The 25,105-nt window shown below is 42.4% G+C and overlaps 1 protein-coding gene across 3 annotated transcripts; it reads left to right on the top strand.

The window, feature by feature from the left end:
* The first annotated feature begins 9,630 nt into the window (after nt 1-9,630).
* Nucleotides 9,631-24,590, top strand: GJD3 (gap junction protein delta 3). Of its 3 annotated transcripts, XM_083147260.1 has the most exons (4): nt 9,631-9,752; nt 14,570-14,815; nt 16,994-17,015; nt 18,432-24,590. In XM_083147260.1, the coding sequence occupies exons 3-4, from the start codon at nt 17,000-17,002 to the stop codon at nt 19,367-19,369; spliced, it is 954 nt and encodes a 317-aa protein (XP_083003386.1). In that variant the 5' UTR covers nt 9,631-9,752; nt 14,570-14,815; nt 16,994-16,999; the 3' UTR covers nt 19,370-24,590. The 3 variants fall into 3 exon arrangements, with proteins under 3 accessions (XP_083003386.1, XP_083003388.1, XP_083003387.1); XM_083147262.1 differs by lacking the exon at nt 16,994-17,015 and having other exon boundaries at nt 14,570-14,642; XM_083147261.1 differs by lacking the exon at nt 16,994-17,015.
* Nucleotides 24,591-25,105: the final 515 nt, after the last annotated feature.

Here is a 25,105-nt window from a genome sequence, read left to right as displayed (position 1 = left end):
ACCCTGATATTATTGCTTTACAGAATCTCCCCCCATATCTCTCCCACATCACTGAAATTGATAGGATCTCCATACTGGTTCAGTGTCGGTGAATATGCTGAAGATAACATAGTAGGACAGGGAATTTCCTAAATTGCTCTTGGGAAGGTTTTTTGTAATCGGGAGCTTTTGCACGTACACTCAAAGCATCTAATAAAACATGCAATTTAAAAGAAATGATATTACTACAGGAAATAACACAGATTCTGTTAGTGAACTTTGTCCTAGATTAGAAACTGAAAGCATGCATTTTGCAGTTAACCCTTTGAGAAACAAGCATTGGTGGATCTATAGTAGTATACATAGGCGAATCTAGGGGGTGGTCCGGGGGTGCACAGGACCACCCATTAGCCCATTTTGTAGCTGAGGGATGGGGCTTTCCAACGAGCCCAGCCCCGTGTCTCTAGCCCCCAGCGAACCGGAGATACTGCCAGGCAAATCTGGAACGTTTTCCCTATAGGATAACATGGGACCCGCTAATTCCGACCCCCACCCAGTTCAACGGCTGCCAGTTCCCCCTTCGGCATCACTGAAGCTCGAGGTTGATATCAGTCGAATGCAAATCGTTGGGCCTTCAATCCGATACCAGGCTGTATCCGTATGGGTTAATTGGTTCCAGGGATATTGAGGTTAAACCTTTTTTTTTTTTTCATTTCTTAAATGTAATTTCATGACTGTTTATGTTCTTTGAGGGCAGTTTTCTCTGGAACCAAACAGCCCTGTTTCATGGGACCAAAATCATTCGAAGCCAACTCAAAAGTTCTTCAATATGATACTTGGATCATGTAAATGGGTCAGTTGGTTCTGAAGATATAGCTGGTTGGTTAAAGGGGGGTAGGGAGAGGGGAGTGGTTGTACCTCCCCCTCACACCAGAAAATGCAGGGACTAGGCTGATGTATAAGGGGTCAGCCTGGGAATGTCCCTGCATGATCCTGGGACCATATTCCCAGGTAAATTCCTGCATTTTCTGTTGTGAAAGGGGTATTATTTCAAACAGCCGTGACCTGCAGTGCTCTGAATACAGCCGGGCAGCCCCCTGCTCTCTGCCCAGCTGTCAATGACTGTCACCCCTGCAGCTTCCGCTCCAATTCTTCTCCCCGCTTTCACCTCAGCCCGCCCCCCCTTTAATCATGTGGTGCCGGTGCCCAGCGTGCTCTCCCGACGTCGCGCTCAACAACAGCGCTCACAATATTTCAAATGTCCACTTGGCTAGAGGGGACACCAGGAGGGGAGTGGGAGCGTGCTCTGCGCTCTGCTCCTCTCCCCATAGAAGCAGCTGCACCGCTCTCCATCTCTCCCTGCAGCAGCAGCAAAGGCTCATATAAAAATTTACAGTAAGTGGCACTTTTGGGGGCATTGCTTAAGGGACGCTACAAGTGGCAGTATGTGGGGGCATTACGCATAATGTGTGGCTTAATGTGTAAGTGCACGGTGTGCAGCATCATGTGTAAGCGGCATTATGTGTGCAGCATCATGTGTAAGGGACATTATGTGCAGCATCATGTGTAATGGGTACTATGGTGCGCGGCATCATGTGTAATGGGTACTATGGTGTGCGGCATCATGTGTAATGGGTACTATGGTGTGCGGCATCATGTGTAATGGGTACTATGGTGCCATCAAGCAAGAACCCCCTAGCAATGAGCACGTAGGTAAGCAGCACTTATGTGGCAAATATGTAATGGGCATTACGGTTTGTTATATAGTATGTAATGGGCATCATGATGTGTGGCACAATATGTAATGGGCATTATGGTGTGTGGCCTTATGTGTAATTGGCATTACGGCGTGTGGCTTTATGTGTAATGGGTATTACGGAGTTTGCTAAAATGTGTAATGGACATTACTGTGTATGGTCTAAAGCAGGGCTGGGCAACACCGGCCCTCCAGATGTTAGTGAACTACACATCCCAGGATGTTTTGCATTAGTTTTGCTATGTGGCATGCTGGGATGTGTAGTTCATCAACATCTGGAGGGCCGGTGTTGCCCAGCCCTGGTCTAAAGTGTAATACCACACCCCCTTTTGTGATGCCACGCCTCCTTCCCATGAGGCCACACCCCTTTTGCCGCGCGGCTACGCCGCGCAAAGTTCCCCCTGCTATTATGTCTAGATCTGGGACCACCCATTACCATAATTCTAGATTCGCCTATGGTAGTATAGTATCCTACTAAGCAACCAATAGCAAGACCGAATAATAATATCACATAACCAATCTGAGCTGTACCAAGCAATTTAATGCTTTAAGAAAGTAGAACGAAACAGTGATCAAAATTCAGGTTTGGGGAAGTGACTGTATCTGATAGCACAAGGGATGTAGTATGACAAATAAGTGATGTCATTACCACAACAAATAAAATTATTACATCACAATCAATCAAAACCAGCGGCTTATAGTATATGCATTCTTTGCTCATTTGTTAACTTAATCAATTCACATTAGAGAAGACAACAGAAGAGGACACTTGACTAGCTCAGAGACGGAATTCAAATCCACCACCACAGGTCAAATATAGCAAATAAAAAATGAGCTTAAATGTGACAGTAAGGGGCTCATCTACCTCCTATAATGTGGATGCAAAAAAACAATATACAGATGGAGCGTCCCTTGTCCTTGCTCGGTGCCCACCAGAATGCCCCCTCTGGCAAGCGCCGGTGGACAGGGACTCCATTAAACTGGGACGCGCGTGCATTTCTCGGCGGCTGGGCTTGACTTTGATATAGCTTCAGTGTTCATCTGTATTATTTTACAGGGACAGCAGCTTCACTTGCAACAATTAAATATTCTGAATCAACCCTCTATAGCTGCATATGAGAACTATGTGGCTATCAAAGACTCTCCGTCCAAATAGCTTTTCTGAATGTTGATCAAACTTGGACACATTTGTATGTAGGAAGCGCAGCCTAATGTGGTCATGTGTGTGTGTGTGTGTGTGTGTGTGTATGTCACACACCTCTCCTGATACTAACCTTCTGTAAGGTTGGAACATTTTTAATAGTATTGACACTTCTATATCGGATTCATAAAAATGCTGTCTGAATATCTTGCTTTCTGTACTATTTTAATAACAGTGGATTCCAGTAAATTGTTATAGACTGAGCCATGACTACCTATAGCACTAAATATTTACTGTAACTAGACTTAGCAGGTGGTTGTGTGCCATCCTCTGCTCAGTACAGTGCATTGATCTGCAGACTTCTAGCTAATATTTACTGAAGATCATCATACTGGAGGCACACACAATGAGTCACATCACCAGGATGACTTTGATAAGATACAGGAAGGGTTGGGAGAGGGTCAATCAAATTTGGGACGAAGGTTACAATGTGCTATTGCCCCAGTATATTAAAGCTGACAACGGAAACCACTCTTGCACCCTTCGCAATATGATTTCTTACCAAATTTGCACAAAATTGTTCAGAACCCTTTGAGGGTAGAGAGCACTATGGTGTGAGTGTAGACTGCATTAAAGTGCAGCCATTGCCGTAATGCCTCACATCACCGAGTTAATTGCGGCTAATTGGATTAACCCCTTAGTTACAATTAACTGAACCATCAGTATTTTCATTCTGGTTTTATCCAATTCAAATACATGTAGCGTTTCCCAAACTCCGACATTGTAGTCCAGGGTTTAAAGATATCCATACCTGAGCATAAGTGACAATTAGTATCTCAATTAAGTCGATTTAACCATCTAGACTCAAGCTTAGATATGCTTAAAACAAATACCCCTTTCACATCGCAACTAATTACTGGGTACAAGCTGGTTTCTTGCCGGCTCGACCCGGTAATTAGTGCGATGTGAAAGGGGTTACCTGGTGCCACAACACGGCAATAAGAACCAGTAAGAAAGCAGAGTTCTTGCCAATTCATTGCTGTGTTGCTGGGCAGTGTGAATGGGTTAAACGGGTCGAGTGACCCGTTTTCCGTTCACACTATGGAGGAGGCAGCGCTTAGAGCAGCGCCAGCTCTAAGCGCCGCTGCCTCCTCCCTGCTCCCGATGATGCGCCGACTCCCTGCCGCACCCCCTGATGATGTCAGCGAACCGGCAATATTGCCGGTTCGTTGTTTGCAGTGTGAACAGACCGCACATATAGGGTTGCACCGGGACTTAACTGGAAAAAAGTACCGGTGCAACCCTGCATTTGCAATCTGAAAGCAGTAAAAGTTAGACTGTAAAGAGAAACTCTGGTCTAGGATATATATGGAGATTTAAGGCAGTCTGATGGCAGAACATTTTAATATTTAATTAGGTAGATTGATAGGGTCACAAACAAATGATGGTGGGTTACATCATCAGTCAGATGTGCTAGGATGATGAGGATGATAGACACCTATTTTTAGTATGTTAACTCTTATGAGTAGGGTCCTCCTTCCTCACGTACTCACCCTACCTCTTTACCTCACCTGTGCTCCTGTCCTGTTCTTCCCTTCCTCTACTTCATCTTCAGTCTCCTCGACAATTTTGACACCTACTTCTGAACTGATGCTGATTTTAGTTCAACCAGCTATACCCCTATTTATACTGCATTTTTCAACACACCCTGTACGTTACCTCGTAATTTTTTGTTTGCTATGTACGGCGCTGCGGACACTTTGTGGCGCCTTATAAATAAACGTACTACTACTACTAGTGTGGGCCATACACCAAAATTCCTCCATCCATCAGACTGAACAACTGTCCATCTTGCCTGTCCAATTAAAACGCTGCCCCACACATCTAATTGATTGATTTTTGCACATTAGCTCTTGCATTGTGTTTCCCCATGTGATGCGCTAAGTAGCCAGTAATATATTGCTAGTTGAATAGGTTCCTATGAGTATACTCATTCCTTAGTAATAACATCTGCTGCCTGAAAACAATGTTCAAGCATCCAATGACTTTTGGCCTAAACTTTCTGTAAGACATTGTGGCAGCAGAGGTTTGTTTTTTCAGTATCTCTATGTTTCAGTTGCTTTCAGGAAAGAACCAAGCTGTGGTGCAGTCATAGAGGAGGAAGGGGACTGAGAGCAGGGATACAGGGCAGGTGGGAGCTTAGAAAGATACAGGAAAGCTGTTATGAGCAGCACAGATAGAGAAATGACTAAGAAACATAAACACTTCATCCTGCTGAAATCTGTGCTTCTGGTCTCTGGACAACACAATAACAGCCTTACTTAAACTTTTGTCCGCAAGAGAGTCAAACTTCCTGAGGGAATGAGTGAATTGTTACAGAGTAGCTCTGAATCTGAACCATTCATTTTACTCACTAGTGAGTGATCCCAAAGTACCACCAATTCATCCTTGTGTAGCCACGACTTTAATTTACTAGGGTTATGAATATATAAATTATAAATAAATACGTTTCCCAATAAACAAATGGAATAATGCATCAATTTGAATTGAAATGCCATTTATTTTCCTTAAATATTGCTCCAAAAAGCTTTAATAAGCTCTATAACATTAATATGCAAGGCCATTGAACATGTAAATATTGGAAAAAGAAGATTTTTCTAATGGCACATACTGGAGATATTCCTTTCATGTGACTTAGACTAATTATCAATAGCTTTTGCATAGGTAATAGCCTTTAAGTCTCAATTTTTGAGGAAGAGTGACGATAAATCCTTCTGGTGGATGTCCCATCAAAACATTGATAAAATGGAGAGTGATAAACAACCAACTAATCAGCTCCTACCTGACATTTTTTCAAACAAAGCTTGTGACATGGCAGGTGGGAGCTGATTGGCTGGCTGTTTATCACTCTAAATTTTTGTCTGGCCCTTTTTCATGTAATGGAGGGAGGTTGAAGTAGCCTAACACTGAAGTGCTGGGCATGGTATCAGCAGATGTTGAACACTCCAAAGTAGCATAGCGCCACCTCTGTGTAAGTTGTTCATGACTCTTCTCTTGCATTCATCACTGTAAATGACCCGATTGAAAAAGAAAAAAAAAAAACAGAAATTGAGAGGTGTGCGAACCAGAAAACATGCTGCAGCCTATCAATTCAATACAAATAAGTGCCACACAAGTACTGGTTATGAAGGGCCTCCGTGGTATCAGTAGATCCTAGTGAACTCAAATTATTTATTATGGCTTGGGTTGTGTTTTTAAACCTGGTTTAGATCATATAGGGGGCAGTAAATCTGTGCTGATATTTCCCGTCGGGGGAAATATCGGTACTCACCTATTCAATGCTGCCATTAATGACAGCATTGAAGGGTGTCAGATCTTCTTAGACGGAAACGGCTGCAGATTCTCAAATTCATGTTTTTTGACAATCCGCATCCATTTCCTCCGATCTGCAGACTTACCTAAACTCGACAGCCGGACATTGAATTCCAGCTGACGAGTTACAGTCGGAATAAACTAAAACGGCCCGGGACGTCCGACACTAAGAATCCTGGATTGGATACCACCTTGGTCTACAAAATGTATTTAATAACAAGGAAAAAACAGCACAAAAGCATACATCTCAACAGGAGGATGATTAGGACAATTCAGTCCTGATATTGACACAGGGAGATAGAGCACTCAGAATGGGACAGTTATCTTTATGAAAACATGAGGGTTCAGTGAGTTATTATATACTGTATATTAGCTTGAAGCCTATCAGAGCTTTCAACAAAATATGTGGTATATCACCAATAGGTGCTCAGTGTTTCCAAACAATCATTTATTACAAATACAATGTTTTCGTAAAAACAAATGGACAGACAATGTTGAAAGCACAATATGAATAATAATAATATTAATAAACTAATAGGTATGACTTATTCTGGAGACATGCAGTGCAGGTGGATTGAAAACCTTGTTACCCTGTCAATTGAATTGGAGCTGCCGGTGGTAACGAACAGGGTGCGTCTCACCTTGGCGCATATTGGGCAGCATGTAGGGTGGGGATTATTAAGTAGACAGTATCTAGGTTGACAGTCAATAGGTTGACCACTATTGGTCAACAGGCAATAGTTTGATACATGAAAAAGGTCAACATGGAAATGGATGACACAGGAAAAGGTTGACACAATTTTTTTTTAAATTATGTAATCAGGTTTGATGCGTTGCCCGTTAAACCTGATAATATTGATGCATCCTGTAGTACGCTACGACATCACATGATCGTTCCATCCTTTATATAAATTGGTTCAGTGTGTGCACACAATCTGGGCTGACGGGTAATTGTTCTGATGTTGGAACAAATGCTCGTTGCTCCAGTGTGTGCCCAGCTTAATACTTTCATACGGAATCTGCTGGTCAAGTTGGTGCATATACTGTAGCTTGGTGTTTTTCCTGGGGTTGTTAAGCAGGTACATATCCTACTCTGCTGTAAGTGACTGCTACTACTGTAGTGTGACACAGACTTATGCCACCCTTGGAAAAGCTGGATACATCATGCACTGCACAAAATGTTTGTTTGTTTTAGGTTTTTTATAGGGGGATTTTACGTCTGCCTGTTTGGTGTAAAATGTGTCCAACTCTACTGTATCCCCATATATTCATCATCATTTGCAGTTATTGGAATATCTGGTGTTAACATTCCTCTACAAACAGAGCCAGATTAAGGTCTAAATGGGCCTGGAGCTGAACATTATCAAGGGCCTATTATGCGCAATAATAGGGGTTGTGGCCAGCACTTAATAATGTGGGTGGCTTGACCAGTGTTCTGGTTGGGCGGTCTGCTCATGGGTCTCTATTTGTGCAAATACTTTCAACTAAATATATATGCCTGGAAAAAGCAGGGGGCTGGCATAGGAAAAATGCAGGAATATATATTGGCGGATGCCCTCCAAAAGGTGCACCCGCAGGATGCCGATGTCCTAAAATCCTAAGATACTTGCGGGGTGAGGCGGCACTCCAGTCATAAAAAGAATACTGAAAGACAAAACTTGAAAGACAACATTTCAGCACCTTTTATGTGGTCACCTAAGTTTACCACACCATATACCGTGATGCGGTCAATATGCCGGTGGTCGGAATCCCAGCGGTCAATATGCCGGTGGTCGGAATCCCAGCGGTCAAAATACCGATGCCAGAATCCCAACCACCGCAATGCACTTTGTCCCTTTATGGGTGTCCCCCACAAGGGGGAGTGATCTACAGCCCCCCCTTGTCAGCATTGCGGAGGTCGGGATTCCGGCGTCGGTATTTTGACAGCCGGGATTCCGACCGCCAGCATATCATACCGGACCCATATACCCCTTTTACAAATCATGCAACAAAAGAGTAACCCCTTTATATTGTACTTGCCTCTTAGACATTATGCCATATGGAATGAGCAAAAATTCACACCGACTGAGCCAAAATTCACACTATGGCACACGGATTGAGTCAAAATTCATGTTATGCCACACAGATTAAGGCAAAATTTTGCCACATGGATTGAGCCAAAATACACACTATACCAAACAGATTAAGCAATAATGCACAATATGCTTCATAAACGGGCATTGCGCGCCAAAGGTGCGGATTAAAAATTACACCATAATGCCCATTACATGTTAAGCCACACACCATAATGTCCATTACGTATTATGCCAAACACCATAATGCCTATTAAAAATTATGCTACAGAAGTGCTGCTTACCTATATGCTCATTGCCAGAGGTTACATGCTCATTGCCATGTGGGATTGCATGCTCATTGCCAATGGGGAATACATGCTTGCGGTAACTGGGGGACAGCCGCCGCCTGGCAGAAATGACAGCCATTGACAGCCGGACAGAGAGCAGGGGGCTGCTCTGCTGTATTCAGAGCAATGCAGGTCCCGGCTATTTGAAATAATACCCCTTTCACACCAGAAAATGCAGGGATTTACCCGGGCTGGCCCCTATTACACCAGCCTAGTTCCTGCATTTTCTGGTGTGAGGAGAGACAACTATCCCCCCCCCCCCTTTAAAGTTTAAAGGGGGGGAGTTAACCAGCATTATCTTCGGAACCAACTGACCCATTTACATGTGGGCTTCGAATGATTTTTAAATGATTTTGGTCCTGTGAAACTGGGCCATTTGGTTCCAGAGAAATCTGAAAAATGAAAAAATCGGTTTACCCGCAATATCTCTAGAACCAATCAACCCATATGGACCAACCTGGTATCAAATTGAAGGCCCAGCAATTTGAGTTAGACTGAGATCAACCTCGAGCTTCTGTGATGCCGTTGGAACCAGGTGGGGGTCGGAATTAGCAGGTCTCATGTTATTCTATGGGGAAAACGTTCCAGCTTTGCCTGGCGGTATCTCCGGTTCCCGGGGGGCTAGCAACACGGGGCTGGGCTTGTTGAAAAGCCCTGACCCTCAGCTATACAATGGGCCTATTCAGAGAGTGGGCCTGGAGCTGTAGCTCCATCAGGCCCATTGTTAATCCGGCTCTGTCTACAAACAGTTTTTAAAACCACTTAAGGGCCTTTTTATCAAGCCTTAAATCAAACAGAAATGTAGGTTTTCCATGAAGGCACTACCTGGACATGATATTCGAGGTTCTATATTGTGAAAGACTTATGAGTACTTTATACAGTCAGAACAGTTCAAGCATAAAGCATTGCTCTGAGTTATTAAATGTACATAGAAAGATGCCCCTTTAAAAGGAGGCGGACTCAGACGCTGCCTAAATAGTTTCTCATCCTGATACTGTCCAGGGAAAATAAAGTGAAAGCTGTTCAGAGAGCTCCAGGGTATAAACGTGTTCTGCTCGGAAATCAAAGTTTGTTTTCAAAGAAATGTTCTCGCTAACATACAGGTACGTCCCAATTGGATATGGCCAGTCGCAAACACCTTCTGTGTGTGGACTATCAGGACTTGTACAAAACTGGTGGAAAGTTATGGTGCACGTTGTACTGAATGTGCTACTTTCATACAGTATGTAGAGATGACTTGTGTTTTGTTTTATTTTTTTATGAGTCTTGAAGTCTGTTTATTAAGATCAAGTGAGATGGTACATGCCCATGTAGTATATCACAAGGTTATGAGAAGTACATGCCCTTATGTCTAAGGATTAGATGGGAAGAGGTATGTGTTCTTATGTCTGTGTATACGGAGTAGAGGAGATGTACATGTTCTTATGTCTGTGTATACGGAGTAGAGGAGATGTACATGTTCTTATGTCTGTGTATACGGAGTAGAGGAGATGTACATGTTCTTATGTCTGCGTATTAGGAGTAGAGGAGATGTGCATGTCTTTATGTCTGTGTATTAGGAGAAGAGGAGATGTACATGTCCTTATGTCTGTGTATTAGGAGTAGAGGAGATGTACATGTCCTTATGTCTGTGTATTAGGAGGAGGGCAGTGGTACATGTCCTTATGTCTGTGTATTAGGATTAGAGAAGATGTACATGTTCTTATGTCTGCGTATTAGGAGTAGAGGAGATGTACATGTCTTTATGTCTGTGTATTAGGAGAAGAGGAGATGTACATGTCCTTATGTCTGTGTATTAGGAATATAGGAGATGTACATGTTCTTATGTCTGTGTATTAGGAGTAGAGGAGATATACATGTTCTTATATCTGTGTATTAGGAGGAGGGCAGTGGTACATGTTCTTATGTCTGTGTATTAGGATTAGAGAAGATGTACATGTCCTTATGTCTGTGTATTAGGAGGAGGTCAGTGGTACATGTCCTTATGCCTGTGTATTAGGAGGAGAGATGTACATGTTCTTATGCCTGAGTATTAGGAGGAGAGATGTACATGTTCTTATGCCTGTGTATTAGGAGGAGAGATGTACATGTTCTTATGTCTGTGTATTAGGAGGAGGATAGACTTACTGTACATGTCCTTATATATTTAGTTTAGGAGAAGGTGAGAGGTACGTGTCCCTGGGTCGGAGTATTAGGAGAAGGTGAGAGGCACAAGTGATTTTGTCTGTGTATTAGGAGAACACGAGAGGTACAAGTCATTATTCCTGTGTGTTAGGAGAATGTGAAAAGCACAAACCCTTATGTATGCGTATTAGGATAAGATGAGAGGTAAATGTTTTTATGTATGAGTATTAGAAAGAGATGGGAGGTACATGTTCCTTACTGTATGTATTTGTATTAGGAGGAGGGTAGACTTACGTGTCCTGATATCTGTATATTAGATGGAGGTGAGAGGTACATATCCTGATATCTGTCTATTAGGATGAGGTATTAGGTATATGTCCTGATATCTGTGGTTTTTGTATGAGGAGGTGAGAGGTACAGTAAATGCTCTGATGTCTGCATTTTAGGAAGAGATGAAGATATCTGTTCTAGCATCTTTGTATTGGGAGGAGATATTTGGGGTCTATGTACAGGCCAGACCTGTCCTTAATATCTACCAGCAGTTCATGTTTTTCAGGCAACCTGTGGATCTATAGTAGGAATGATGCAGCAGGTTTGAATATGTGGCAGTTAGTAATGACTACGGGCGGGATGTATTAATATACATCGCCGACCTTCGCCATGCCCCCGCCACAATGCCAGCACATATGTACTAACATATGCGGGTGGCATTGTGGTGCGGTGACGGAGGCCCCCCCCCCGCAATACCTGTGTGTGGGGGGTCTCCATCACCTCCCAGCTGCCTACTGCTCCCCTGCAGCCATGACAGCTCAGCGTGGCTGTCCCCGGAACCTCCTCCTCTCCCCTGCAGCCGAAAGGACGTCTGACTGCGTTGCTAGGGGGAGTAAGGGCTTACCTTCTGGGTCCAGGAGGACCTGCAAGAAGGTAAGCTGGAGGGAAGGGGGGTCGGCGAGGGTGCGGGGTTGCGTCGGTGGCGGCGGGCGGCAAAAAGAAGCCCATAGGCTTCTATAGGGTATCGCCACCAAAAGGTGACGATACCCTACTATGCGGTATCGTGGCGGTGGGGTTTTAATACATTGCAAAATGCAGTAAAACGGGGGTTTTACCGCATTTTCTCCTTAGTACATCCCGTCCTACAGCTGTGCAGCAGCTAGGTGATTTGGAAAATGTGGACCGTTGGTAGATCTCGAGAGACCGGTTTCGCCACCCCTGTACTAAGCCTTTGAGAGGGATAACTGGACAGATATAAAGTACCAATCAACCAGCTCCCAACTAGTTTTTCAAAAATGGGGCATACTTTATGTATTAAGCCTGGAGACGAGATAAAAATGAAGGCTTAAGCAACAGCCAATCAGTTACTGGCAAGTTACAATCTGAGAAAATTACAGGAACTGGTAGGTTGGTGTGTTAGCCAATCAGCAGCCTCCCATTCGCTGCCCATCACCAGCTACAGAGATTTTCTGTACGCCCCTTCTCGGGGACAGCGGCACATATGATTTATGTGCAGACCATCCGACATCGGACTCCGATCTGATGCAGAACAAATGTCAGACATATCCAATTTGGGCCCATTCTCGGCCCAATCCGTTGCAATTGGGTGAAATCGGGCCCAAAATGGCCCAAAAAGTGTATGAGGGATACATGTCCTGGTGCCTGTATGTTGTCGTGTCTGTATATTAGGATAATGTGAGTAAAACATGTCAAGGTATCTGTGTATTAGGAGCAGATGATGGGTACACGTTCTGGTGTCTGTGTATTAGCAGGAGATGATGGGTACAAGTGTTTGTGTACTAGAAAGATGTGAAAGATACATATCCTGGTACCTGTGTATTAGGAGGAGATGATTTATACATGCTCTGGTTTCTGTGTATTAGAAGGAGATGATTTATACATGTTTTAGTGTCTGTGTACTAGGACGATGTGAGGGATACATGTCTTGGCATCCGTGTATTAGGAGGAGAAGATGTATACTTGTTTTGGTGTCTGTGTATTAGGAGGAGATGATAGGTACAGGTTATAGGGTCTGTGTATTAGAAACATGCTAGCGATACATATTTTGGCATTTGCGTATTAGGAGGACATGATGGACACATGTCTTGGTGTTTATGTACCAGAAAGATGCGAGGGATACATTTCCAGGTATCTGCGTATTAGGAGGACATGACAGATACATGTTTTGGTGTCTGTGTATTAAATGGGGTGAGATAATGAATACCTGTTTTGGTGTCTGTGTATTAGGAGGACATGACAGGAAAGATGTGAGGGATACATTTCCAGGTATCTGCGTATTAGGAGGACATGACAGATACATGTTTTGGTGTCTGTGTATTAAATGGGGTGAGATAATGAATACCTGTTTTGGTGTCTGTGTATTAGGATGACATGAGGGATACATGTCCTGGTATCTGTGTATGAGGAAGACGTGAGGGATAAATGTCCTGATGTCTGTGTATTAGGAGGACATGGTGGATACATGTTTTGGTGTCTGTGTATTAGGGGGAGATGATGAATAGCTGTTGTGGTGTCTGTGTATTAGGAAGAAGTGAGGGATACATGTCCTGGGGCGAAATGTAATAGGATGCGATTTTTTTGACATGTGCGATTTTTGGTAAAAAAAACATCTGAATTCACACGTTTTCTAAATATTTTACAATTTTGCCACAAAATTCGCACATTTTGACCAGGCAATTTTTGGTCACACTTCAATTCGCATCCAGATGTTTTCCCATTATAAAGTATACAACTTGCAAATGCAATAGAGTGCGATTTTTGGTAAATGTTACCAAAAATCGCAAAAAAAAAAAATAGACCAGGTTCTGATTGGCGAATTTCACAGAACCATGCACAGATCATTGAGATCTGTGCATGGTTCTGTCTTAAAAAATGTGAAAAAGTTAAAATAAAATAAAAAATGGCGTGGGGTCTCCCCTCCAGAGCATAACCAGCCCTGGGCACCTTGCCCTCGTATTTTTGGAACCAGGCACGGTTCATTATACCCGGGGCTGGTTATGCTCAGGAGGGGGGACCCCACACCATTTTTTTTTACTAAATACCGCACACTTTCATGTCTAAAAGAAATCGGACATTATCATAACTAAAAAACAGACCTTTTTCCTTATTAACAATCACACACAAAGTCGAATTCCGACTTTGTCTAACAGTTGTCTAGTTGTAAAACATTACTAAAAATTGCACTCTATTGCATTTCACCCCTGGTGTCTCTGCATTAGGATAAATGTTCTGGTGTCTGTGTATTAGGAGGAGGATGTGAGGGATAAATGTCCTGGTGTCTGTGTATTAGGAAGATGTGGGGGATAAATATCCTGGTGTCTGTGTATTAGGAGGATGTGAGGGATACATGTCCTGGTGTCTGTGTATTAGGAAGACATGAGGGATACATGTCCTAGTGTCTGTGTATTAGGAGGATGTGAGGGATACATGTCCTAGTGTCTGTGTATTAGGAGGATGTAAGGGATACATGTCCTAGTGTCTGTGTATTAGGAGGATGTGAGGGATACATGTCCTGGTGTCTGTGTATTAGGAGGATGTGAGGGATACATGTCCTAGTGTCTGTGTATTAAGAGGATGTTAGGGATACCTGCAATTGTATCTGTATCTTAGGCGGGATGTGTTGGTTACATGTGCCTTATCTGCATATGAATATAGACTAGTCTTGTCCGTAAACCCGTGTATTTGGTAGAGATGAGCATTACAGTGTTATGCTACTTGTTTTGATTTTTACAACAGTTCCGTTTAACCCGTTACTCTCTAGACTAAAACAGATTATTCTCTGCAGTTTATATTCCAGAATTTCCACCCTGTGAAGGGGGACAAAGCTGTCCCTGATATCTGAGCAAGACAGTTGAGAGGTATGCGCTAAATGTAGACATTCTTATCTTGTGTCAGTCTGGGAGAGAGAGAGAAAGTGCGAGCGCACAACTGCAACATTAACCCCTACCAAACTACAAGGATCAGCTAGGCATCACCTGCTAAGTCCGCAAGCAGGGATGTGGTTAATCATTACTGGGACAATCAATAACATGTAAGTTCAATTATACATTGTAGTAGCTTTGTTTGAATATCATACTATTGGATTTCGGATCCTGCTTAATAAAACCCCAACTTCCTTAATGTGATTTATATTGTCTGGAATTTTTTATGAAAGTTTTTTTTTTTCATATTATTATTATTTAAGAAATGCTTTGACAAGGTAGCAGTTCTTATTTTTCTGAAATCTATTATTTTAAGTGTTAACTTGCTGAACTGTCTGGAGAATATCAATATTGGTCCTGGGATATTGCAGTGTGCACTGGTTGCAATGAACTGTTACAACCCATTTGCTAAATATACTAAACCAAATCCCCATTCCGCTATCTAACCCCATTACGCTATCTTTCCATCACGTTTTCTGTTACTCAACAGTGAGGTTCTGTAATCATTTCACATCATGTGCTTGTATCCTGACATATTAGGCCCCTCATCCACAAAAATAGACCTGAACTAATAATTAGAATATCAAATTAAAATAAAGTTGCTGTAATCTACTTTTAGTGACGCATGACTTGGATTTACTTTGATAAACCATTCTCTTATTTCTATACTAGATTTTATAACAGTGCTGCTGTATTGATAGAATTTTTCTTTACATTTACTCTGGTTCATCCTCCATTGGAGCTCTGTTCATAATTCCAAACCATTTGATCTCCAGGACTGTTCTGAAGTTGCTGTTCAGGGTATTTCGGAAGATTGTGTTTTGTTTCATGGAAGTTGGTGTCCTAAGTAGCAGAATACATATTGTCCCTTATTCTGGATCACTCGCAAAGGCAAATTCCTTCTCAAATGGACAAAACCATGTGCACCGCAGGTGGGGCAGATGTAACATCTGCAGAGAGAATTAGATTTGGGTGGGGTTTTATTTCAAAATGATATCTATATTTCAGCGTAAAAATAAAGCCCTGCACAGAAATAAAATAACTCACCCAAATCTAATTCTCTCTGCACAAGTTACATCTGCCCCACCTGCAGTGCATATGGTTATGTCCATTTGAGAAGGAATTTGCCTTTGCCAGAATAAGGGCCATTAAGTATTAACCATATCAGTAACAAAATTATTGGTACTTGTTTCCTATCTGGGCGCCCACTAAGTTAATTGAGCACCATGCTATTCTCCGTAGTGAAATCTGATCGCATCGCATCGTACACATACACGATATTGAACGATGCGATGCGATGCGATGCGATCCGATTCGATTTCCCATAGGAAACAATGTTAAATGGCTCAATTTAGCCAAATTATCATAGGAACAATAGTAAATGGGCCAAAAACACCCCTGAACATTGAAATGTCCCCCCAAAAGTAGTTGACGCCACCCCGCCATCAACGTGAACCCGAAGCGTGGCGAGCGCAGCGAGCCCGCGAGGGGCGGCGGTACGCGTCCTCCGACCTTTTCATGCCCTACTATCCACTAGGGCGTGGAGTGAGAATAGAATAGTGTGGCGAGCGCAGCGAGCCACCGAGCCCGAAGCGTGGCGAGCGCAGCGAGCCCCGCGAGGGGACGCGGATACCTTCACAGGTAAACGCGTCCCTTTGCGGGCTTCCCAGGTGTCCGCGTCGCCATGGACACCTGGGAAGCCCGCGAGGGGACGCGTATAACTGTGAAGGTATCCGCGTCCCCTCGCGGGGCTCGCTGCGCTCGCCACGCTTCGGGCTCGGTGGCTCGCTGCGCTCGCCACACTATTCTATTCTCACTCCACGCCCTAGTGGATAGTAGGGCATGAAAAGGTCGGAGGACGCGTACCGCCGCCCCTCGCGGGCTCGCTGCGCTCGCCACGCTTCGGGTTCACGTTGATGGCGGGGTGGCGTCAACTACTTTTGGGGGGACATTTCAATGTTCAGGGGTGTTTTTGGCCCATTTACTATTGTTCCTATGATAATTTGGCTAAATTGAGCCATTTAACATTGTTTCCTATGGGAAATCGGATCGCATCGCATCGCATCGTTCAATATCGTGTATGTGTACGATGCGATGCGATCCGATTTCAGTACGGTGCCGTACGTAGAAAACCTGGGCGCCCAGATAGGAAACAAGTACCAAATTATTATATTTGTCATCAATAATCTGATTTTTCTGTAACATATATTGTAACGCTCCAAAATACAAACGTCAGATCGTACCTAATGCTGTTTTGTTTGTGTCTCTCTATGTGGTCTTTACGATAGATCTCCATGCAAGCCACACAAGGTATATATACTGTACATATTTACTGATATGTACTGATGATGAGGAATTAATACTACTTTGTGTAACAGTCCCAATACAAATAGAATACACCACGGGGGTATAATAATATAAATTAGTTGGAATACATTCTATAATTTTGTACATTTTATTTTTATTAATGGCAATTTTGGGACAAACTCCTAATATTGATTTAAACTAATTCACGAAAACTGATAAAAAATGATTTATGTCTGACTTTACGCCAGTATATGTTCTAGCTAAAAAATTGAACATGAAATGAAAAAAAGAAACAAGAAATAAAGTTAGTGTAAGATTATACATTTAATAATGTTCTTACTGTTTTATGTTTTTGTTATCTAGCCCTAATACGACACCACATTTGTTTGCATTAAATAAAATAATATGCAGTGATACATAAGACAGCCATATAGGCGCTATAGCATGGCAGGTATATGTAGTCAGGAGGCTAGCAGCACTCCAAATGTGTAGTATTTCAAGATGGTGCCAAGGTCCATAAATAATAATATAATGCCCTTTTCCAATCCGTAAAGTACAGAAAAAGGAGCAACACTCATTGTTGTGGTGAAGAAAACAGAAGTAACCTTTAATCCAACATTGAGATGTATAATGTTGATAAACCGTGAAAAAATGATCAATGTCTATCAAAATGAGTCTGTTTCAACCTTAATCTACAGTAGGCTACAGTTGGATTAAAAGCTTTTTGTTTTCTACATAATAACAGTGATTGTCTGTCCTACATATCCCCTGTATTTGATGGATTTGGTGAGTGTATTATTTATTGTTCGCCCTCCTGATGACATTATATTACATTCAGAATTATGATAGCTGGCTGTTAATATGTTCAGCCACTTGTGTTTATTCGCAACTGCAACTGACGATTTTTGGCACATGTACTGTTTATAGTTCACCAAATGTTTGCTTGTCTACCTTGAAGTTTGTCCTACACCATTTATACCAGGGATGGTTAAACGGGTCCTCATGATCTACCAACAGTTCATGTTTTCCAAGACACCTGTGGATCTATAGAATGCGTCAATTAGGAATGAATGCAGCACATGTTTCAAAATGTGACAGTTGGTAATGACTACAGCTGTGCACCATACAGGTGTCCTGGAAAATGTGAACTGTTGGTAGATCTCAAGGACTAGGTTCGTCAGCCCTGGTTTACACATTCTGAACAGGTAGAGGAATCAAAGTGCACATTTATCACATATGTGGATGCGGTTTAATTCACAATTACGTCTTTGTATGTAGTAGTACTGAGAATATATCCTAATGCCCAGCCACTGTATTTCTTTATATTGCTGAAATATTACTTTGTAAGTGGCATTATGTGTAAATAAAAAGGAATGATTTGGCTTCTGCTTAACCTTCTGTCTCTTTTGTGCTCTGCAGAGCGAGTATCCAGGATAAGAGGAGACATGGGGGAATGGGGCTTCCTGAGCTCGTTGCTAGATGCAGTACAGGAGCACTCTCCCATGGTAGGACGGTTCTGGTTGGTGGTGATGCTGATCTTCCGCATTCTGATCCTAGCCACAGTGGGCAGCGATATGTTTGATGACGAACAGGAAGAATTTGTGTGCAACACTATGCAGCCTGGTTGTCGACAGGTGTGTTATGACCAAGCTTTTCCCATCTCACACTATCGCTTCTGGGTCTTCCACATTGTGCTACTATCCGCTCCGGCTGTGCTCTTTGTCATTTATTCAATGCACCAGAATACCAAGATAGGAAGAGATGCAGAGGAGGAAGAGGCAGCACATGGACAGCAGACCAGCATGAGGTCCAAAATAAGGTCTGCGCAACGGGGGCGCCATATTCGCACATTCTATATTGTCAATGTGGTGATGAGGATATTGGCAGAGGTGGGGTTTCTAGTGGGACAATGGCTTCTTTATGGCTTCAAAGTAGCCCCAGGATATGTTTGTGTGCGTTCACCTTGCCCACACACAGTGGACTGCTTTGTGTCCCGACCCACAGAGAAGACCATTTTTCTACAGTTCTACTTTGTGGTGGGAATCATCTCTGCAGTTCTCAGCCTGTCAGAGTTGCTGCACATTCTTGTGAAAGGCAAATGTCGGTCCAGGGATGGATTAGGACCTAGTCCACCCCCAGCTTATGAAAGAGACAACTGGTCAAACAGAGAGCATGAAAGGACAAATAACTTTCTTCTCCAACGACAGACTAATGATGATCGGAGGGCTAGCGGTGCTGGTGGTCACCGCCTTTCCATTGCATACCCTCCTGGCAGCGCATATAAATTGAAGGTGACCCCTAGCTCGGCTATCAGCAGCAAATCATCAAGATTGATCAAAGGGGACTTGACTGTGTAGAGGAACAAACTCCCCCTTCATAGGGATTTTTCTTTTTTTATGGAAAATATTAAGATGAGAACCTGTCTCAGAATATAAAGTCAGCATATCTGTAACAAGCTTATGTTGAGGTGATGGACCCTCCTTACTCAAAGCCTGTCATATTATACATATGTGAGATCTGTATTTGGGGTTAGAACAGTTGTAACTTACATATGATAAATCAGATCTAGCCATTTGGTAATCATGTATATGGTGTTTGCAGAGTATAAAGTTCCAGAATACGCAAATGTTTTGATTGCAATATACAGACTCTATTGTAGACTGCAATATACAGGATCTATTTTATATACTGCAATATACAGGATCTATTTTAATCACAAATAATACATAGCACAAGAAATGGGATATAATTCACTAATGTGACCGAAGGGACCACTTTTGCTCACCAACAGAAGAATAAATCCTATGTTATTATTAGAACATTGGTTGATGTTCAGAAACAGGACATGCAGGAACATGCCAAAGTAACAAATAGCAATCAAATGTTCTACAAAGTAATTTATGCGGTCATGGAAAGACATTAAAAAAGTTTCCTACCCATGTCTCAAGGTCCATTAACTAAGGCACGATTACCAAATGTGTCAGGAATATTCAGCACCGTGGAGTATGCATTGCTCTGCTGAATATAGTCACATAGTGGTTGATTTACACTTAAGAGCAAATCCAGCTGCTGGGAGAAAATAATGCAGCAGGGAAAACCCTGTGAGAGAGGCAATGTAACATGCACACCCTGATTTATAGCTGTGAGGATGGCACAGCTAAACCAACTCCAAAATGCAATGTAAAATAGCGATGTCCAGTATATACAGATATAGCTGCTCTCGTCATTGCTGTGCCATAGCTGCTCCTGCCTGTTTGGTGCACCAATGTCGTACCCACAACATATGTCACATGTGGCGATTGGGGTGGCAAAGATGAGCGTGGCTGCATCTGTATGTGTGCAGCAAGTCAGAGCATGCAGAATCCACCCTGTATAGAAACATTTATAAAGGTGAACAGCATGCAATGCAACTTGGTGTACTCTGCTGCTAAATGTGTACACAACTGTAAGGGCGGGATGTACCAACCAGCGGCGGTACATCCTGCCGCTCATGGCACCGATGCTCATCTCATATATACTGACATATGCGATGAGCAATGCAAAGGGAAGCTCTTCCAAATAGAGCTGCCCTTTGCGATCCCTGCCGCTGCCTGGAATTCCTCGTTTCTTATGGGAAAGTCCTCCTGTACATGCGCAGAGAAGCTGCAGGGCATGCTGGGAGGGATCCGTGTCAGATCCCTGACACAGTAGTGCTGTGAAGAGAAGCCCATAGGCTCACGTAACCACCCTTAGCGAAGCCCTGTCAGGAGGGGATTAGTGCATTTCAAAATGCGGTAAAAACCCAGAGAACTAGGTTTTTACGGCATCTTTGTTTTAGTACATCCTGCCCCAAATGAGCCCAATAGCCTACATACTGTATTTGGAAGACTTGTCAGTCACAGTAGACAAAGATTACAGTTAAAAAGTGTCTTGCTTGGGGATACAAAAATGTATTTAAAAAAGGTAATGATGTTTAACCATAACAAGTGTATTAACATACTGTAGTTACAAATATACCTGCAGAAAGGCACAACGGCACCTTATTTTGTGACTTCTTATAGCAAGCTCTCTGGCCAGTCATTTTTGCAGGTGATGGCTATAAAAGCTGTCAGGGATAAACAGTTAAACAACTAGTCAAGCAGTGGCCACAGAAGAGTAATAAACCTAATCTGGGACTACACCGGAGTTAAACTGGGTGCACACTAGACGATATATCAATAACTATATGCACAATACTGATATCGTTAATGATACTGTACATCGCAAACATTGGCCAGTGTATGTGCTCAATATCATTAATGATGTGCAGTCCCAGCTCAATTTCACAATATCATCAGCGACTGCATGTACGGAGCGGTTGATGTCACTGACCAATATCGTGAACGGTATGTGTGTATGCACTATATTGTTCTTCCGCGGCACCGCCAATATAGTTAACTGTATTGGTGGCCATGGGAATCGGTAAGTGTGTACCCAGTATTACACCAAAATCTATTACAAGTCAAAACATGTAACCAAAACTAAATGGAGGACAATGGTTTCCACTGGGTCTTGGGCCACTAAGACTTGTGGGTCATATAGCAGCTGTATAGCATATACTGGTTTCAAAAGGTGCAATGTAAAAAAGAACTCACAGGAAGAGAAAACACTTTTTAGTACCATTCACTGTAGCCCTGTGGCTGCTTCATTCACTGGTTTCACCAAACCATGAAAACCAAGACTGTGAGTCATTGAGGAAATTGTGGGGGATCGGGAGGACCAATCAGAAGGCAAAAATATAGTTACTGTAGCCTCTAATTGGTCCAGCTGCTCTCCTCTCTGCTTGCAGCAATATTAAAGTAGTGAATTTGCAGAACACAGGAATAATTAAGCAGTAATCATTTTATTAAGATGTAGAGCCCTATTGCCTAACAGTGCAGGCTGCAAACACAACCCCATGTTCCCATTGCAGATATGCATGCCATTTCGTATTAAATCTGGATTGTATATAAAATACTGTCACTTTATAACAGTGTTTATTTGGTCTCAGGGACAATAAGGTTAACACAAGTGCCTTGGCAAGGGAGAGCTAAATTGGTCTCTGATCCACCAGGTGAAGAGCTCTAAAGCAAATGTAATTTAAACATGGTGTATTATATACATCCCACTGAATAATACATAGGTGCTGCTTGAACTTTGCTTAAGCCAAATGCTCCAAAGTACATTGAAAGAAGAAATGTATCAGCACAAGCTTGCCTTGTTTCCAGTAACTTCACGTCAGTTGTATATAGACCTCCCATAATTTATACAGATCATTAAAAAAGACCAGATGTAATAAAGTGTTGGGATTTATAGCAGACGGGAACAAGGGCAGGGTGGGTTTTGTATATCACAAGGTTCTATACTTCGGTGGAATGTGTGCAGAGAATTCCGCTGTTGAGCCTGAGCATCACCAGCACAGGACGGAGATGCCAACTCCATCTCCCTTAAATGGAAAATAGTTATAAAAGTCAGCCTGCTTCTAAAAGCACTGTATAAATGTTACAGCCTCAGTACATAAGCAAACCCCGTTCTGACGTCTGAATCTGACATTGCTAGTAATGTCTCTTTGGGGGTAACAGAACTGACTGTCTGCTCTAAAGAGAGGTCATACAGGTTTAAACAATGTGACGGCTGATTGTGAGAGCACAACATGTCCCATAGAAGCCTATGACTATCACCACTGCTTATAGATTATTGTCCATCCTTTAGCCATCAAGTGATGGAGTTCAAAAAATGATTTTAAAGGTGGCCATAGACACGCAGATTTATCTTCAGATCTGGCTGGTTGGAACAAAATCCTGGTTATGGATGAGAGCAAATGACAGTTGACCATTTGCTTGGAAATGCTGGAAAACTGACAAACTGTCACTCATCCATAAAAATGTTTTTTTTCCAACCAGCCAGATCTGAAGATAAATCTTACTAGTGTATGGGCACCTAAAGGGAACAGAAAATAGAGGGTTAGTAGTCAGTATAAAGGTGGTAAGCAAACATACAGTGGGTCTGATTCTCAGTTACATCTGAAGCGACTGTAATTATGTGTTTCCATGAGAGTCAGATTTGGGGTTTATGTACTGTACCCAGGAGAGAATTAAATTGACGAAGGATAAAGTTCCTGCCAATCAGCTTCTGTTGTGTTAAAGGCTTATGTTTGAATATTAATAGGAGCTGATTGGCTGGTACTTCATCTTTGTCCACTTTCTCTTTCTCCAGGACTTAGTACATAGACCCCTTAGTACCTTTTGCCAATATATGTACTATTAATGTATGATTCAGAATCACACTGCGCTTGAGGCACACTGACAATGCTCGCATTAAATTTCCATGACAATCACTGAAGCCGGGGTGGTTACATGTAATCACATGTGCCCAATTCTCAGCCTGAAACTCCATTTTTCACAGAAAGATGCTCAAGTTTTGACAGACCTAGAATAGGATGGACATATGCCTAAATGTGTAAATTCACTTTTGCACATGCTCTGTATTCAATTACTTGCTATTTGCTTCCATGCTAAGTAAATGGTCTGACTCAGACCAGAATCAGACCAGATAGCTCCTCACTGTGGACCAGATGCACTAAGCTTCACAAGTGATAAAATGGAAAGGGATAAACAACCATCCAATCAGCTCCTAACTTCCATGTCACAGACTGTGTTTGAAAAATGTCAGGCAGGAGATGATTGGTTGGTTGTTTTGAATCTTAGTGCATCTGGCCCAATATCCGTTAACTGACCAGATATCTGTTAACATTGCACAGAATTGAATCACTCCCTAGTCCACTTCTGCTTCTACTTTTAGAGAATTCTCACTTTAATTCCAGTCACCTCACAATTAGCTGGATGAAATTCTGAAATGTAAGTGTATTACCTGTTTAAGGCATACATTAGTGTAACTGGGTCTCAGCTCAGAGAACTGCTTTTCACACTACCCTAAATATCTTGGGTCTGTGCTATTCAGACATAAGCCAAGGCATTGACCCAGGTTACAAGTCCCAGAAATAAAGCTGGTCAATTGCAGAGTCGCAGACCTGGGATCGTGTCTGATCCTTTCAGACATAAATAGAACCCTGGTCGATTCGCCATGCACAGGCAAATTTCTGTGTTTTTGTCTGATAGGTGGTTAACTGGGTAAATTAGTGAACTGGTTCTTGCATTATATAGACCAATTGCATTCCACAGGCTGGATCACAATGGATCCACAGGAATGGGTATTTTATAAGCTATTCAGAATAGGTCTACACTACAGTCAACCAATACGACTGACTAACTTGCTACCAAAACATATTTTGCACTAAAATTGCTTGAATTTATTCTAAAAGTAGCAGTTCAAATATTGCACACCTTTGTATATATTTGTTAAATTAGAGGCACATAAATAAACTGGATACTTTGATGGACAGATAGTAAACAAGAAAGAATTTGGCCAAGCAATAGCTTTTTGTGATTTGTTTAGGAGATTGTTTGGTACTTATGTAGTATCTGGGCTGCCGATTTTGTGATTGTATGCCTTACCTTAAGGCATACAATCAGATGCGATGCGATTCGATGCGATTTTGCATAGGATTCAATGTTAAGAAGGTCCTGTTCATTTCCCCACTATCCAAGTGGGCATAGAGTTGATTTTATATAGCGTGGCGAGCGCAGCGAGCCACCAAGCCCGAAGCGTGGCGAGCGAACGCATATTTCTTAAAAAGTATTCTGTGTCCCCTCGCGGGGCTCGCTACGCTCGCCACGCTTCGGGCTCGGTGGCTCGCTACGCTCGCCACAGGTTTATATCCAACTCCATGCCCACTTGGATAGTGGGGAAAGGAAAAGGACCCCTTTTTCCCATTGAATTCTATGTTAAAATGGACTCAGACCATTTTAACATTGAATCCTATGGAAAAATCTTGACCATCGCATAGCATACGATTTGGTCGCATGCGATGCGATGCGATCCGATCCGATTTCTAAATCGGACGCCCAGATACTACATAAGTACCGATTGTTTTATTATTTTGTCTTATTTTGTGTTGAGTACTGACTTTTTTAGTTATGTAAATAATATGATTTTCTTTTGTAACTTAATATCATGTAAAGTATTCTTTATTAATT

The sequence above is a fragment of the Crinia signifera genome, chromosome 6 (genome assembly GCF_055691185.1).
Source record: "Crinia signifera chromosome 6, ASM5569118v1, whole genome shotgun sequence".
In the NCBI taxonomy this organism is placed as follows: domain Eukaryota; kingdom Metazoa; phylum Chordata; class Amphibia; order Anura; family Myobatrachidae; genus Crinia; species Crinia signifera.
The sequence above is the reverse complement of the archived record's forward strand: the minus strand, read 5'-3'. Positions and strand labels throughout refer to the sequence as shown.